At 39.9% G+C, this 13,961-nt stretch overlaps 1 protein-coding gene across 2 annotated transcripts in view; it reads left to right on the forward strand.

Moving 5' to 3' along the window:
• GOLGA5 (golgin A5) overlaps positions 1-13,961 on the forward strand; it is a 45,408-nt gene that overhangs the window by 14,883 nt on the left and 16,564 nt on the right. For both annotated transcript variants that reach the window (XM_003832787.4, XM_063596387.1), the window contains exons 4-8: positions 5-224; positions 965-1,088; positions 2,257-2,460; positions 6,958-7,128; positions 10,460-10,588. In XM_003832787.4, the coding sequence (XP_003832835.1) occupies positions 5-224; positions 965-1,088; positions 2,257-2,460; positions 6,958-7,128; positions 10,460-10,588 (848 nt within the window). The remainder of the gene's footprint in view (positions 1-4; positions 225-964; positions 1,089-2,256; positions 2,461-6,957; positions 7,129-10,459; positions 10,589-13,961) is intronic.

A 13,961-nucleotide genomic window follows, 5' to 3' on the forward strand; every position in this document is an offset into this window, starting at 1 on the left:
ATAGAATTAAACAAAGCAAGAGCAAGAGTTGAAAAGTGGAATGCTGACCATTCAAAGAGTGATCGAATGACTCGAGGACTCCGAGCCCAAGTAGATGACCTGACTGAAGCTGTGGCTGCAAAGGATTCCCAGCTGGCTGTACTGAAAGTGAGACTCCAGGAAGCTGACCAGCTACTGAGTACTCGCACAGAAGCATTAGAAGCCTTACAGAGTGAAAAATCACGGTAGGTGATTCTATGAATAATGAGAAAAATGAGCAAGTAATGGTAAACATTGTAGTGTATCCTCTTATGAAACTTAGCTTTCTTGGAAATTTACAAGAGGGAATATTTCTTTTGGTAGTGTTAGAAATGTGTATGATTAAAATGGATTCATTGGCTGGGCGTGGTGGCTCAAGCCTGTAATCCTAGCACTTTGGGAAGCCGAGGCAGGTGGATCACCTGAGGTTGGGAGTTCGAGACCAGCCTGACCAACATGGAGAAACCCCGTCTCTACTAAAAATACAGAAAAAAAATTAGCCGGGGGTGGTGGCACATGCCTGTAATCCCAGCTACTCAGGAGGCGAGGCAGCAGAATCACTTGAACCCAGGAGGTGGAGGTTGCAGTGAGCTGAGATTGTGCCATTGCACTCCAGCCTGGGCAAAAAGAGCGAAACTCCATCTCAACAACAACAACAACAACATAAAATGGATTCATTGTTTGAACCTTGAGATGCATTGTTAGCAAATTCTGAATTTAAAAGCATTTGTTGTGTCATTAGTCTTTAATTATACGGTATGTACTTAATATTTGGATGCCTAAAAACGTAGATTATGTTCCATTAGAAAGGAAAGATTTATCTAAGAATATTTCAGTCAAATTATCTTTTTTGTGCTTGACTAAAGCTGATGCTCTAAAAATTATTCTGCCTTATCACTTGTACACTGTGGACATGAGTTATTTCACATGATGCATTTTCCTTTAGAATAATGCAGGATCAAAGTGAAGGTAACAGCCTGCAGAATCAAGCTCTGCAGACTCTTCAGGAGAGACTGCATGAAGCGGATGCTACTCTGAAGAGAGAGCAGGAGAGCTATAAACAGATGCAGGTTAGAATGAGAGACAGCAGATTCCTATTGTTACTTGGACACAGAAAAAATGACTTTATGCTGTTTCATAGCACATTAACTGTTTAATATAATTCTGCAATGCATTTCAGAAAATTCTGTTTCTGTGACAAAAATCAGATATTTGAAAATTTAGCTTGATCCTTGCTAAATGTATTTAATGTTATGTGTTGAGAGACAAAATAGTTAATGTGCATTAGAGATATACATCTTTTACTTAATTTTTGCAACAATCATTGTCATTATTTGATTAAATGCTAATGGTTGGGGGATCGTATTTGTTTTTTATTAATTTAAGCTTTTTCTGATTCCAGATTAATCTGGCTCATTTATTTCAGGAGAAAATTGTATGTAATATGTAAAGAGTTTTACTCTTAGATGAATATTTGCATTTAGTTCAGTCCCAGCCCTGTCTACACGTGGGAATCACCTGTGTGATACCTTGTGCTGTCTGAGCTCCATATGCAGTCACATTCCATTGTATGAGGTAGGGACTAGGTATTGACACTTTGGTTTTAGAAGGTTCACAGGTGTATCTAATGAGCAATCAGGGTTGCAAACCACTGGTCTGGGCTAGCTTTTCAACAGGTGAAAGTAGTTCAGTCCTGAAAGTAAATATCAGGTAGTGTGTGTCTCTTAATTTTAACACAATATATCCAAAGTATTAATTATTTCAACATGTAGTCAATATTAAAAGTTATTAATGAGATATTTTACATTTTTTTTGAATACTGGTTCTTTAAAATATGGTGTAATTTACACCTATTTATTCACTTATTAAATTGGAAACAGTTGATCAGCTAGAATCAGACCAGACCTAGTATCCAAGTGACCAGGTTCACCTGGGAAATTTCTTAAAAAACAGATTCCCAGACCCATCTTGAAAATTCCAGTTTAGTAAGCTTGGGAAAGGCCTTGGATGGCTATATTTTTAACAAACTTCCTAGTTGATTTTAATGCATTGCCATGTTTGGGAGTTACAACTTTACATTTCCTATACTTTAGCTCCTAACAAATTAAGAATTTTTTCCCATCCCTACTATGTTGTTTGGCTGAGCTAATAAATCCCATAAGATATCCGAATGGATGGTTGTAAAATATGTTTCAAAGCTAAATGATATCATAATTATGATATAAAAATTTGTCACAGAGCGAGTTTGCTGCACGCCTTAATAAAGTGGAAATGGAACGTCAGAATTTAGCAGAAGCAATTACACTGGCAGAAAGAAAATACTCAGATGAGAAGAAGAGGGTTGATGAACTGCAGCAGCAAGTCAAGCTGTATAAGTTGAACTTGGAGTCCTCTAAGCAGGAATTAATTGACTACAAGCAAAAAGCTACTAGAATACTCCAAGTAAGCATGAAATGTACACTTTTGGATGTTAAGATGTGCAAGTTAACTGAAAGGCACTTTGAGACTGTGTAGATACTGTGTGAGGTGCTTTGTTCATGTTCGTCTGATTGGCTAGCTTTAGGTGCCTTACTCTACTTTAGAAATTTTATTAAAGGATGCAGTGTTTCTTGTTCCTACCACTTCTTTTAAAAAAAAAATTCATTCTGCCACTGCCTAGTTCAGGTCTTCAACCTGTCACCTTACTCACTGTGATGATATTAATGCTTGTTGTTGAGCAGCTGTTTATTCTTCCTTGTTGATCTCCTATTGAATTTTTGCAGCAACTGCTTTAGGACTCATCCAGTTCTCAGAATTGTCTCACCCAGCTTTTTTTCCCCTCCTTCAGATCTAAGGTGACCTTACCCTCTACTTTACTAAGAAAGACTACAGTCATCTAATGTCGTTTTTGAATTCTCTTTCCTTTGTCCCTCAGAGGGAAAACATGTCCTTTCATTTTTTTCTAGGATCATTTTCCTGCCTGTGCATTGATTCCATCTCCCATCTCATGTGTAAGCCCTTTCTCCATAGATCTATGCCCTTCCTTCCTGTGTGTGCCTCTCTGCTGCTGCTGCCTTCTGGCTCAGCTTACTCAAGAGCACGTGGTTATTTAGTGGAAAAATGAAGACTAGATCTCGGACTCCTGCCTAAGAGAAAAACAGTCTCTTTTAGCTTTGTGACCACTTTGCACTATTTCCCTATCTTCCTTTCTTTCAGTGTCATGCTTACCAGAATTGTTGTGTACGTGCTGTCTTCATTTCTGTAGGTCTTGTTAACTCTTATCTCCTTCTTTTCCTACTACATGTCTGAAATTTCTTCTCAAAAGTATTTGATGACCTAAATAAATATTCTCTGTCCTTTTCTTAGTCTCCATACGTTGTATTTTGGTAGAACATTTGGCTCTGTTAACCCTCCCACTTTCTTGGAACTCCTGCCTTCTATGCTATTCACATCTCCTTGGCTCTCTTTTTGTCCTCTTCTACTGCTGTTTCTGTCTCTCTTGGGCGCTCTTCCCAATCTCCAAAGAGTCAGAGTCCTCCTAAGCTCTGTCCTGAACCCTCTTTCATTGTCCTTTCTTACCTTGCACTGCTGTATGCTGCCTCTGCTTCTAATAGCCGCCTGCATATGACTTCAAGCATGTTTCCAAGCCTGACCTCCTGACCTCAGTGCCCAGCTGCCTGCTGTGCAGGCATGGAGTGTTCAGCTCCCAGACCAACTTCTCCCTCATTCTTCTGTTCTGGTCAGCGTTACTGCCATGTGGCAGTAAAGCTTGAAACTTCAGGGTCATTTTTGACTTTACCTTTTTTCTTTAGTCTCAAACTTCTAATGGCTATGAATACCTTTTTTTAATGCTACTTCCATGAAGTATCATATTGATCTCCTCCTCAAACTCTTCTTTCTAAGTACTTTTTTGTATCACCCTAATTTGTTAATTCATTGAAAAGTTACTTATTGAGCACCTAACTACTCACTAGGCACAGAGAATACAAAGCTCAAAAGATGTGTCCTCTTCCTTTAAGAAAACATTCATCTTAGTGGAAAGAAACAGATAATTGACGTAATAAAGTTATTAATGCAGTACAATGGGAGCTTGAGAGAAGAATCCCTTAAAACTTGCCTGAGGCTGTCAAAGATCACTGGACTGAGGAGATGTGGTATAAAGAGAAACTTGAAAGATGAATAGGAAGACTCATGATAGGGAAGAGATTTCCGAGAGAACAACCTGTGCCAGAGCAAGGGGGCCAGAGAGAACATGGCATATTTAAGGGACTGCAGCTAGTTCCATACTGCTGGAACATAACGTCTTCAGAGATGGGAGGCAAAAGACTCATAAAGTTCAACGGCAGGCAGAAGCCATGGTCAGGTTTGAGTGTGAGAACTGTGGCAGCCTGATGAAAAGGTTAGGGGAGATTTGGGCCTCTGTCTTGTTCATCGTTGTATCCCTAGCACAGTGCCTGGTACTCGGTACATTGTTGAAAACATGGAAGTGATAAGGGGTGGCATCAATGGCATGTAGATGGTGAAGAGGTGATCATAAGAAATAATGAGGACCTGATCAAAAGTTTGTGGCAGTGAGGATGGCAGGCAGGGGACAGCTAAGAGATATGTGGGAGATAGAATATATGACGTGGAGATTTAACTGGAAGGATGGAGGAAAAAGGCAAATGGAATCTAGGATGACTCCAGGTTTTTGGTTTAAGTGTATGAATGATGTTTCCTTGTGTTAATAAAAGGGGAAACAGGAAAGAGAACAGGTTAGGGTTAAAGGAGAGTATGACGAATTATGGTAAGTATGCAAAATTGATGCAACATTGAGGTGACAATGTTAGAAAGGTAATTAGAAGTAAGTTGGGAGAGTAGGTAAGATTAGCCAAGAGCGATGTGTAACCTAACAGGGAGAAAGGCTGAGGTCTAAAAACAGTCTTAAACATCAGCATTTACAAATTGGGCAAAAGGATAGCCTGCAAAAGAAAAATACTGAGAAGGTGAGTGGTCAGAGATTGGAGAGAACCAGGAGGAGACTGATGCCATCCAATGAAGCCAAGCAGAGGGAGAGTTTCAAGTGGTGCATGATCACCAACCACAGCAGGCGGCTCTGATGTGACAAGTCCCGAGCTAAATTCCTGGACTTGGCAACTAGGAGGTCCCTGGGGACCTCTCAACAGAGAGTTCCGGGGTGGGAGCTGGGAGCTGAAGACATGGAGGCAGGGTGCTTGACCATGGACACGAGGACAGTAGCTAGATGGGGGAATGAGGTTGGGAGGTTTCTGGTTTTTTATTTAAAAAAATCTTAAAATGTTATAAATGATCATGTTTATTATAGAAAATTTGAAGAATACAAAAGAAGTTTGAAGAAGGAAATGGAAATAACCCATAATCCTACCACCCAGAAAAGGAAAAATTATTTTTGATGGAGGAGAATGACTTTAAAATATTTTAATTTAACGTGAAAGCTGCTGGTCCTTGTTGTTCCTAGTCTAGAATTAGGACTTTATAAACTGGTCTTTGCATGTCAAATCTCTTCTTCAAACTCATCTTTTATCTCAGGGGTCAGAAAACATTGAGAGGGTCAAATAGTAAATATTGTAGGCTATGTTGGCTACCTGTAGTCTCCATCACATATTCTTTGTTTTTATTATTTATGATCCTTTTAAAATGTAAAAAAAAAATTTAGCTTGCAGGCTGTACAAAAACAGGCCCACAGACCATCATTTGTGAGCACCTTCTTTATAGCACTGCCAGGTTAGCCTCCTAAAATGCATCTCTAGTCATGTCACTCCTCTCTCTACTTTTCGGTAATTTGTTTTAGCCTGCCACATAATATGAAAACATTTTAGCCTGAGATCAGGAGCCCCTCCAAATTGGTCCTAAAATACTATCTGAGCTGCATCTCACATTATTTTCTTACAGACTTTCTGTGCTTTTGCATTTTTATGCTTTGCTCTCTGTTTTTCTCTGCACTTTAAAAAAGTCTACCCATATTTCAAGGCCAACATTTATGCTCTCTTAAAGTCTCCTCTTACCCAGAAGTGGTTTTTCCTCTCATAACTCTGCAAGTAATCTGACCATATCCTTTTCTCTACTTGTGTTGATTGCCTTCTGCTGGATACTTGTAACTTCTCTTTTAGTTTGTAAGGCAGAGGGTACTATCTATAGAGAGAGACATTATCTTTATTGCACAGAACACTTAGCACCATTTACTTGTTGGGTAGAATGTGTTGGAAAAGAAAAACTATGAGAAGAAATGTGAGAAAAGTCTTGTTTGGCCAGGTGTGATGGCTCACTCCTGCAATCCCAGCACTTTGGGAGGCTGAGGCAGGAGAATTCCTGGAGGCCAGGAGTTCAAGACCAGCCTGGGCAACATAGCAAGACCATGTCTCAAATAAATAAATACAAATTTTTTTAATCTTTTTTTTTTTTTTTTTTTTTTTGAGGCGGAGTCTGGCTCCGTCACCCAGGCTGGAGTGCAGTGGCACAATCTCGGCTCACTGCAAGCTCCGCCTCCCGGGTTCACGCCATTCTCCTGCCTCAGCCTCCCGAGTAGCTGGGACTACAGGTGCCTGCCACCATGCCTGGCTAATTTTTTTTGTATTTTTAGTAGAGACGGGGTTTCACCATATTAGCCAGGATGGTCTTGATCTCCTGACCTTGTGATCCGCCCGCCTCAGCCTCCCAAAGTGCTGGGATTACAGGCGTGAGCCACCGCACCCAGCTGGAAAAAAAAAATCTTATTCATAACAAGTTTTCAACTTTACCATCATTGTGGGCCTAAAGTCCAAGGACATTATACAGCAAGGCTCTGTTGTGTTTTTTATCCTTAGGGATTTAAGAAAATCTGTGGACTTTCTTTGATGGAGATAATGGAATTCTTTTTAGTGGGTTATTTTCTGTATAGTAGATGATATTCAATATACAAACTAATCTCTGCTTTGCTTAAACATATTTCTTCTTTTATAATAGTCTAAGGAAAAATTGATTAACAGCTTGAAAGAAGGCTCTGGTTTTGAAGGCCTAGATAGCAGCACTGCCAATAGCATGGAGCTGGAAGAACTTCGGCATGAGAAAGAGATGCAGAGGGAGGAAATACAGAAGCTGATGGGTCAGATACATCAGCTCAGATCCGAATTACAGGTAAGATTCATGGTGGTTCAGCTTAGTAGACACCATTTACCCTCAGGTGTTAACAGTTTGAGAGGTGATGGATTCTGTATTCTGGGGAAACAGCATTACTAAAGCGATAGGTTTCTCGCTTCTCTTCGCTTCGCTTCTCTTCGCTTCGCTTCTCTTCTCTTCCTCCTCCTCTTCCTCTTCTCTTCTTTTGGAGTCAGGATCTTGCTCTGTCTCCCAGCCTGGAGTGGTGTGATCATAGCTCACTGCAGCCTCGAACTCCTGGGCTGAAGCAGTCTTCCCGCCTCAGGCTCCCAAGTAGGTGGAACTACAGGCACATGCCATCACGCCCAGCTAATTTTTGTATTTTTTAGAGACAGGGTATCCCTGTGTTGTCCAAGCTGGTCCCAAACTCCTGGCCTCAAGTGATCGTCCCTCCTCAGCCTCCCAGAGTGCTGGGATTGCAGGGCTATTGCAGCCCGTGCTGGGCTAAAGCAGTAGGTTTCTTTCTTTCTTTCCTTTCTCTCCTTTCTTTCCTTTCTCTCCTTTCTCTCCTTTCTTTCCTTCCTTTCTTTCCTTTCTTTCCTTCTTTTTTTTGTGATGGAGTCTCGCTCTGTTGCCCAGGCTGGAGTGCAGTGGCGTGATCTCGGCTCACTGCAACCTCCACTCCACCTCCCAGGTTCCAGGGATTCTCCTGCCTCAGCCTCTTGAGTAGCTGGGATTACAGACGTGCGCCACCACACCTGGCTAATTTTTGTATTCTTAGTAGAGATGGGGTTTCACCATGTTGCCCAGGCTGGTCTTGAACTCCTGACCTCAAGTGATCCGCCCACCTCGGCCTCCCAAAGTGCTGAGATTAGAGACGTGAGCCACCATGCCCGACCAGGTTTCTAATCCATAAGTTGACCATAAAGTTATGGTGATAAAAAACAGATTAATTCATTCAACAAATAGTTACCAAGTGCCTGCCATGTGCCTAGGTTTGGAGTTAGAACAGGGTCTTCATAATTATAGATCTTACATTCTAGTGGTTAAAAGCAAATCAGATTTGAGCTCCTATGTGAAGCTGAGATGTTTTCTAATATGAGTATGGGCTCAGGGATGATCTTCTAATTACAGTTTTATCCTTATTCTTATAATTTATAGTTTATGTATAATTACTATATTTAAAAGTAAAGTTGGGCCATTTATTTTGCTTAAACTTCAGGGTCTTTGACATAAATATCGTAGGAAGGAGTCTCTGAAGGTGAGAGAAGATAAAGTGCAGCATAACGAGCTTCCTTTTCTTAAAAGGAAGAAACTTTTTGTAAAGAATGTTCATCCATGCATTAACTCTGCACATTGTGAGACTTGTGAACTACAAAAGAAAGCGTGAAAGTTGTGAGAATAGGATACCTTGTCTAGAGCATAGACTTGAATAGCAGACAGACCTGGATAGATTCTGTCTTTGGTACTTAACAGATGCTGCTTCCACAAGGCACTTCATCTTGCGGAGCTTTAATTTTCTCATCTATAGAATGCAGGTAAACAAAGGTTCTCTTGACAATAAAGGATAATATATGAAGAGCCTAGCATTGTTTCTGACATGTAATAGACCCTCAGTTAAATAATAGCTGCTATTATTTCTGGGTTTATTGTTATTCATTAAAGTAGGATTTTTTTTTTTTAATCTGTGAATTTGAATTCCAAAGAATTCAGTCCTGCAAACTTAGAAATTGGGTAGATGCTAAACTTACTCATATCTGTTCACGTCTTTTTGGTGAGATTATGAAAAATATTTGTTTTATTTAATATATCAGCATCATTAATGACATTGACCCATTTTCTTACCCTTCTCAAAATTTATGCAATGTATAATAAGTGTTAGGTCTAACAAAATGAAAGAATTGTAAATAATTACAATAGCTATTGTTTACTGAGCACGTATGTTCCAGATAATGCACAGAGCGCTTAACATATATCCTTACATTTATTCCTTACCATAACTCTGTGAGGGAGATGATGATATTCTCATTTTATAGTTGAAGAAATTTAGGCATGGAGAAGGAAAGTAACTTGCTGCAAGTCTAGTAATGTGGCAGAGCCAGGATTAGAACCTAGTCTAACTCCAGGACGTGTTTTTGACCACTGTGCATACTGCCTGCCTCTCAAGAATTTGCCCGATGTAGTCAAATTGATGACAAAGATTAATCTACCTTCTGCTAACCTGAAAACTCAAAGGTAGGGAAAAATAGTTGTCATTATTGCTTTTTCCTCTAAATCTACAAAGTTGTGTGAGTTCAGAGGATTGCACTGTGATTATCTGGGCATCTTGTTAGTCTTAGTTCTTTCAAACAGCATGTGAAGTTCCAAGGTTTGTGGTGATGAGTATGAAACAGAATGTACCAGAAGATAAAAAAGCAAAAATAAGACACTGATTTTAATCTTCTGTTGTGCCATATGAATGGACTCATGCTTAACCCATTTGGGGAAAATATAGAAACCTAGAGCCATGTTTTTGCTACTAGGAGATTTGACAGGAAATCCAGAAGGTGAGTTCAAAGAAATGAGAGTAAGAAACACGAGAACATGTAAAAACCAATAATAGTAATAAAGCAATAAAGCTAAAAGAAGAAAATTATATGCCAACTTCTGGTGATATGCAAGACAAGTTATATTCTTATCATATGTTGATTACTGGGGAACAGATGCACACCAAAACTAATTATAACCTGCAATTTCAGGGGACTAATGCAGTGAAGTCCTTTGTGCTATTATGTTTCTGATTTTTTTTGAAACTGTTAGCTTTTGAGTAAAGATATAAGTCTCCCAGTGAGCCTCTGCCGATACTCATGAAACCACATGGCTTATGTGCTGCAGCAGCTGTAGCGCCCCATTCATTCTGCTAACTGTTAGCCATAGTAGACAATGAAGGTGTCAGGTTATATGCTCCCTATAGGCTGACACCATGTCTCATTCACCTTTATTCCTCAGTGCCTCCTGAGCCCAGCACATAGTAATTGCATGGTAGACAGGTTGTGTGGCTCAACACCTATAATCCCAGTGCTGTGGGAGGATTGTTTGAGGCCAGGACTTTGCAACCAGCCTGTGCAATAAAGCCATATCCCATCTCTTAAAAAAAAAAACTTAAGCCAGGCCTGGTGGCATGTGCCTATAGTCCCACTACTCGGGAGGCTGATGTGGGAGGATCCCCTTGAGCCCAGGAGTTTGAGGCTGCCGTGAACTGTGATTGTGCCACTGCACTCCAGCCTGGGTGACATGAGACTCCGATTCTTAAAAAAAAAAAAAAAATTGCTCAATAAATGTTGAACTGAATGTTAATTATTGCTTTTAAATGTAAGCTTTTTCTCTTTAGGATATGGAGGCACAGCAAGTTAATGAAGCAGAATCAGCAAGAGAACAGTTACAGGATCTGCATGACCAAATAGCTGGGCAGAAAGCATCCAAACAAGAACTAGAGACAGAACTGGAGCGACTGAAGCAGGTCAGGATTTGAGATTGATGACTTCTGAGACTCTGTCCTCTAGCGGTCATATGAGCAGACCTCCCAGGAAAGCAGCTTACTGAAATTTTTAGAGTATGGGCTCAGGGTTACCCCACAAGTTCCTCCTGCCTTCCCATCTCATCTGAAGGCGTGGCCTGCCCCTTCACACCTGTGGGTATATCTCGTCAGGTGGCATGAGAGACTGAGAAAAGAAATCAGACACAGAGACAAAGTATAGAGAAAGAACAGTGGGCCCGGGAGACCGGCGCTCAGCATACGGAGGACCTGCACCGGCACCGGTCTCTGAGTTCCCTCAGTATTTATTGATTACTGTTTTCATTATCTCAGCAAGAGGAATGCAGTAGGAGAGCAGGGCGATAGTGGGGAGAAGGTCAGCAAGAAAACATGTGAGCAAAGGAATCTGTGTCACAAATAAGTTTAAGGGAAGGTACTATGCCTGGATGTGCACGTAGGCCAGATTTATGCTTCTCTCCACCCAAACATCTCAGTGGAGTAAAGACTAACAGAGCAGCATTGCTGCCAACATGTCTCGCCTCCAGCCACAGGGCGGTTTTTCTCCTATCTCAGAATTGAACAAATATACAATCAGGTTTTATCCTGAGACATTCAGTTCCCATGGGCAGGCAGGAGAAAGAGGCCTTCCTCTTATCTCAACTGCAAGAGGCCTTCCTCTTTTACTAATCCTCCTCAGTACAGACCCTTCACGGGTGTCGGGCTAGGGGACGGTCAGGTCTTTCCCATCCCATGAGGCCATATCTCAGGCTATCACTTGGACAATACCCGGCTTTCCAGGGCAGAGGTCCCTGCAGCTTTCCGCAGTGCATTGTGCCCCTGGTTTATCGAGACTGGAGAATGGCGATGACTTTTACCAAGCACACTGCCTGTAAACATTTTGTTAACAAGGCACATCCTGCACAGCCCTAGATCCCTTAAACCTTGATTCCATACAACACATGTTTTTGTGAGCTCAAGGTTGGGGCAAAGTTACAGATTAACAGCATCTCAGGGCAAAGCAATTGTTCAGGGTACAGGTCAAAATGGAGTTTCTTATGTCTTCCTTTTCTACATAGACACAGTGACAGTCTGATCTCTCTTTCTTTTCCCTACACCATCCTCCTTGATTTTTGTTTTTTAACAGATGAGAAATGGAGGCACAGAATGGTGATGGCACTTGCCTGGTACAACTAATTAAAGGTGGAATAGAACCAAGGTTTCCTGTTTCTGAGCCCAGAATGCTTTCTATTACCCTGTCTGTATTTTGTTATATCTCCTGGTATAGAAAACTTCAAAACATATTATATTCATCAGTTGGTTTTCATAGTTTATTGCATTTGTGCTTTCTAGGAACAGCAGTAAATATTATTTAATAAAAATACAGATACAATATTAGTGCCATATTAACTGTTCTTTCTGCTTGAGAAAAAAGTCTTATACAGACTCTTCTAACAAATCATGTTTAAAATTATATTTCATTGTTCAATTAGCAGTTGCATGTTCCCAAGCCAAATTATTTTACTTTAATGTACTCATATAATAGTTTCAATATTAACAGAGTTAAACATAGCCACATTTTCAGAATAAGATTCTATATCTAATGTTAATAACATCACTAATTTACTAAGTGACAACATTGTTATAGGCATTTAGTACATATTATCTTATTTCCTACTCACAAGTAAATCACTACTATTCTCTTTATTTTACAGAAGAGAAAACTATTCTTATAATTCTCAGTGCTTTACTGTTAGCATTTCCATCTTTGTGTATTTAAATTCTTTAAAGACGTTTTTCATTAGGATTTATTACTTCTGAAACTTGTTCTTTTCTCAGAGAAATGTTTTTTATTATAAAAGTTGTAATTCAACTCTGTTTCCTGAGTACTCAGTGAAAAACTCACCAAGTAACAACGTGCAGGGTATGTCGTAGGCAGTTTTAGATAATTTAGTTATGAGATTAGCTGTCCTTTCAGAAATTGCATTATAATTTATTCAAGGCACTATTATATATTAAAAGGCAACAATTTAATGTTCTTGATGCTTAATGAGATAATTTTCATTTTGTTATGGCAGATGGTTTTACCGTACCTCTTCCCAGTGCCTTTTTAAAATGAGGGAGTTAAATAGAAGAAAATGGAGCTTAATGTAGCTGTGGGCTATTTATTTAGTAATCATATGTTCCAAGTGGAAAGTGTTTAATCTTGCAATTGAAGAGTCTTTTAGTGCTTCTTATTAATTTAAGTAACACCAACCTTAAGTTTTGTACTTGCCTAGAGCTTAAAAGAAATCAGACAAACCTTGTAAAGTGTGATTCTCCTACCCTAATTACCTTTCTCATAATCTCTTTTCTCACCTCTCTTGATTTTTTTCCATTTGTGTGATGAACAACTTGAGCTAAATGTTTAACAGAGTCTCTAGCAGTGTGCTGCCATATCACCTTTACTTTTTCAGACAGCTCCCGAACTGCTGCTGTGCTCTTCACTGTCTTCACTGTTAAGTGAAAAGCTTTTGAAAGTACTTAGTAACTCCAGTTACTCCTTCTCTGTTCTACGTTGTATTTCAGTGATTTGGACACATTTTTGGATTGGCATGTGCTTTACTCTTAGATTCTGAGCTGTCTCTGAGTGATCCATTGTACAAACGAGCAGTGCATTAGTGCAGTTGTTAATGAGTTTAGAGGTATTAGCCTTTTTGGGGAGATTAGCCTTTTGTCTATAATATGAATTGCAAATAATTTTTCCCAGCTTGTCATCTGTCTTTTAGTTTGCATAGGGTTTTTATTTTGTTTTGTTGCCATGCAGAAGTTGATTTTTGAGACGGAATGTCACTCTGTTGCCCAGGCTGGAGTGCAGTGGCGCGATCTTGGCTCACTGCAACCTCCGCCTCCTGAGTTCAAGCAATTCTCCTGCCTCAGCCTCCCGAGTAGCTGGGATTACAGACATTCACCACTATGCCTGGCTAATTTTTGTATTTTTAGTAGAGACAGGGTTTTACCATGTTGGCCAAGGGCTGGTCTCAAACTCCTGACCTCAAGTGATCCACCTGCCTCAGCCTCCCAAAGTGCTGGGATTACAGTTGTGAGCCACTGCACCCGGCCAGAAGTTGATTTTTATGTAGTCAACTTTATCATTCTTTTCTACCAAGGCTTCTGGATTTTCAGTCACCGTGTTCCTCTTTGTGAAATTATAAAGAAATTTGCCTCTGTAGTTTTCTTCTAGTACTTTTTTGGTTTGATTCTTGCATATAAATCTTTGATTTATTAGGAATTTACTCTGATGTGTGAGGTGAGCTACAGATCCAACCTAATTTTCTTCCATATGGCTACTTTTTTCCTAGTATCATTTTTTAAAATAGTT

Source organism: Pan paniscus, chromosome 15 (assembly GCF_029289425.2).
Source record: "Pan paniscus chromosome 15, NHGRI_mPanPan1-v2.0_pri, whole genome shotgun sequence".
Classification (NCBI taxonomy): Eukaryota; Metazoa; Chordata; class Mammalia; order Primates; family Hominidae; genus Pan; species Pan paniscus.